The sequence below is a fragment of the Epinephelus fuscoguttatus genome, linkage group LG20 (genome assembly GCF_011397635.1).
Source record: "Epinephelus fuscoguttatus linkage group LG20, E.fuscoguttatus.final_Chr_v1".
Taxonomy (NCBI): domain Eukaryota; kingdom Metazoa; phylum Chordata; class Actinopteri; order Perciformes; family Serranidae; genus Epinephelus; species Epinephelus fuscoguttatus.
In genome coordinates this window covers 27,123,913-27,127,396 of record NC_064771.1, presented here as the reverse complement: position 1 = coordinate 27,127,396, position 3,484 = coordinate 27,123,913, and the positions used below count along the sequence as shown (strand labels likewise).

General features: G+C 44.3%; 1 protein-coding gene across 1 annotated transcript; it reads right to left on the bottom strand.

The window, feature by feature from the left end:
• Window positions 1–1,124: 1,124 nt before the first annotated feature.
• On the bottom strand, window positions 1,125–3,197 carry six3b (SIX homeobox 3b). Its single transcript, XM_049564176.1, has 3 exons — window positions 3,119–3,197; window positions 2,334–3,028; window positions 1,125–1,773 (listed from the first exon to the last, which is right to left on the bottom strand). The coding sequence occupies exons 2-3, from the start codon at window positions 3,026–3,028 to the stop codon at window positions 1,635–1,637; spliced, it is 834 nt and encodes a 277-aa protein (XP_049420133.1). The 5' UTR covers window positions 3,119–3,197; the 3' UTR covers window positions 1,125–1,634.
• Window positions 3,198–3,484: the final 287 nt, after the last annotated feature.

The window sequence follows — 3,484 nt, the reverse complement described above, 5'->3', positions numbered from 1 at the left end:
GTGATAAATTAAAATAAAAAATTTGCAGTAAAAAAAAACAAAAAAAACAATATACGACCCCCCTCCCCCTCCCCTAAGCTAAAATAAAAAAACACAAGTCCCTCCCCAGTGCTTTAAAAACACAACTGACATACCACCCCGTTTTTGCACCAACCCTCCCCCCTCACAAGTAATGAACAGTCCCTAAAAGCAAAATACCTTCAACATACCAAAAGTAAACGTACTGGTCCATTTCAGAATTATGTTTATAACAATAGATTATAATTATTGAGGCACTAATGTAATAATGAGCCCTGCAATAGTCCGGTCACCTGTCCAGGGTGTACCCCGCCCCTCACCCAATGTCCACGACCCCTAACAGGATAAGAGGTTATAATGATATAGGGCTATGAATGATATAATGAATAATGTGTACATTACTTTTATGTTGCTGGGCAGTTTGTGAATTTACCTCCAGGGATCAATAAAGTCTTAACCTAAAATGATACATTATATTTGTTGATTGTATTTTATGTCATTAATCTGAATTTAAAAATGAACTAGAGGTAAATAAGTGCAGCGCAGTAAAAAGTACAGTAATAAAAGTACAATATTTGCCTCTAAAGTCCCTTAAAATTCTACTTATACTGTGTTTTCCTTTAACACGTATAGATGGATAATATAACGGATGCACAAACATCATTTATCAAAACTCTTTTACACTCAAACACATTTATAAACTGTTTCAGACCAACTTGTGTTTTAATAATGCCTCTTTTATATGACACACTATAAGCATTTATTCATGTGTGTCATCATAAAGTTCATCATTCAGGATGATTACAGCCATTTTATACTGCGTTAACAATAATGAATTAACTGTTTCTACCCTATATCTGCCTAGAAATACTGTCCTTATGAATATTAGCATCATTAAAGAAAAGTGGGCACAGTAACAGTCATATATTAAATAATTTTATTTATATAAAATACCAAAACATTTGTTCAGCATCAAACTGAACACAAAGTACAGCACACACAGACTGCACAGTGAACGTTAAATAAAGTAGAAGTGAAGGTAAAGGAACAAAACAAAACAAGGGAGGTTTTAGGCTTCAGTGCATATTGATTGTCTACAGCAGCGGACATCAGGGTCTTCAAAAGAATCAACTGGTTTCACTGAAAAAGAAAAATAATGATACATAATTAGAGAAAATGAAAGTGATTAGCTCACTGGCAGGTTTCAGTGCGTAAAGGTCCTCCCACGTGGGGGTCCCTGCAGGGTTAAAGTCCAACAGGGGGCCACGCTTGATGTCTGTTTAATTAGACTGATGGTGCGAGCTGGGTCCACACATGTGCAACGTCACCGTCCAGACAGTGATGTCGTTTTTGTTTTGTTTTTTTAAAAAGGAAACCAACAAGAAAGACACAAATCAATGATATACTCAAGAAGCAAAATAAAAATCTTCATGTAACCTGGAACATCATCTGCTTGGTGGGCTGAGGAAACATTTAGGATGAAGCTGTTTTATGCCCTGAACATTTATTGCAACCCTGACCAGCCTTTTATTCTTCCTCCCTCGCACACACCATCCTCCTCTCTCCGGTAATCCACTGAGGCCCCCTGAAGGTCCATGTCATATTTTTGTAAAGTCTCAAACATCCAAGTCAGAGTCACTGTCCGTTACTGAGAGGAGAGTTTCTCCATCTGCGCGCTCCCCGCTTTCGTCTGGACTGCACTCTCCTCCGCTTAGTGACCGCGCACCGTCTGGACACATCCGGTGGTGCTGCAACCTGGAAATAAACAGAAAAGCAAGTTAAAAGTGGGGAAGTCATCTTAAATATAGACCCAAGTGTGTGCAAGTTCTTGTGTAAAAAAAGAGCAAAAATAAAACTGAACCCAAAATGAAGGGTTAAAATGGATCAAAATCTTACACACAAACTGTTATATAAAAGCATCTCAAGTCCACGCGTGGTAAGCAATTTATACCCTCACCCATCAGTGTGGGGGTTGACCCAAACACTGACCCTGAAGCAAATTATAGAGAGACAGAGAAGCGAGAAAGATCGACCAGGTCAGACTGACAGAAGGAAGACAAAAAGCTACAAGCTGAATGGCCGTGCGCTTTTACGCATGAATAGCCCTTTTTACGCACAACTTAGGGCTGCCCGCGGAGACTGAAAGTGGGTGATCGATAGGGAGACTGATTCATGCTGGACACATGAAGTTACTTTAATTTTTTAAAGTATTTCGATACCAATAAAACAAACAGTTATGCATGTCCGCCCTGCTCACTGTAGGCCACCAGCTGTGACACTCAATAGACAACTTATTTTGAGCAGAAGTCACTGACCTGTTTTTTGCTGCTGCCGCCCGGTCTCTCTGTCTCCGGTTTTTGAACCAGTTCCCAACCTGAGTCGGTGTGAGTCCGGTTGCGTGCGCCAGCTCCCGCTTCTTCCCGGGATTCGGGTACGGGTCCTGCAGGTACCACTCTCTTAGCAGCCCCCGTGTGCGCTCTTTGAAGCAATGCGTCTTCTGCTCACCGTCCCAGATTGTCCTCGGTAACGGGAACTTCTTCCTCACGCGGTACTTATCAACAGGTCCGAGCGGTCGCCCCCGGAGCTTCTCCGCCTCCCGGTAGTGCGCCTCCAGCCACATTGCCTGCAGTTTACCGTGCGAGGCGCGCGTAAAGCGGTGCGTCTCCAGGATGTGATAAAGCTCGCGGAAACTCCCAGTGTGGTAAGCCACCACGGCGCGAGCCCGCTGCACGGACTCGTGCTCAGAGATGGAGTCGCGGCCGTTTGCGGTCACCGGGAGTGACCAGAGGAACCGGGCCAGCCGCTCGATGTCTCCGGTCTCCTCCAGAGTCTCGCAGACGCTGGCGATCTGCGCCGCGGAGAAACACAACCCCGGGAGAGCCAGGGGAGGACAGGCAGAGGGAGGGTCCTCCGGGGAGCGGGAGCGGGCCAGAATAGGGGGTCCATCCGTGAAGTGTGGCAGCAGGATCCGGGAGGCTGAGAAAAAGTCGAGCGGCGATCTGAACACCATCTGGATGACAGAGTGAAACCAGAGAGGAAACCACACGTGTCTCGGAGACAGTCTGACAGAAATCTGCTGAAGTCTGACTCTTTAGCTCACCTGGGAGTCAGGGAGGGACCCTGAATCTGACTCCTCATTGGACACCCTGGAGCTGATGCGGGGTTGTCATGGCAGCAGCTGTCAATCAAACAGAGAGGATTTATCTCCCTGCTTTTAAGCACAAGCTGGACACATGAAGTCTCTATGAATGACTCTCTATTGTGAACCTCGAAAAAAAACTCAAGAGCCACTTACTGGCTTTATACAGAGCTGTGAAATTGAATAAAATAAGTGAAAGGGATAAAAACATACCACGGAATAAACTCAGACTATTAGAGGATGAAGAAAAACGGCATCAAAAACAAAAACTGTAAAGACTGATTTGACAGTTACACATTTTATTTCAGATTGTGTGTTGGAAATAAG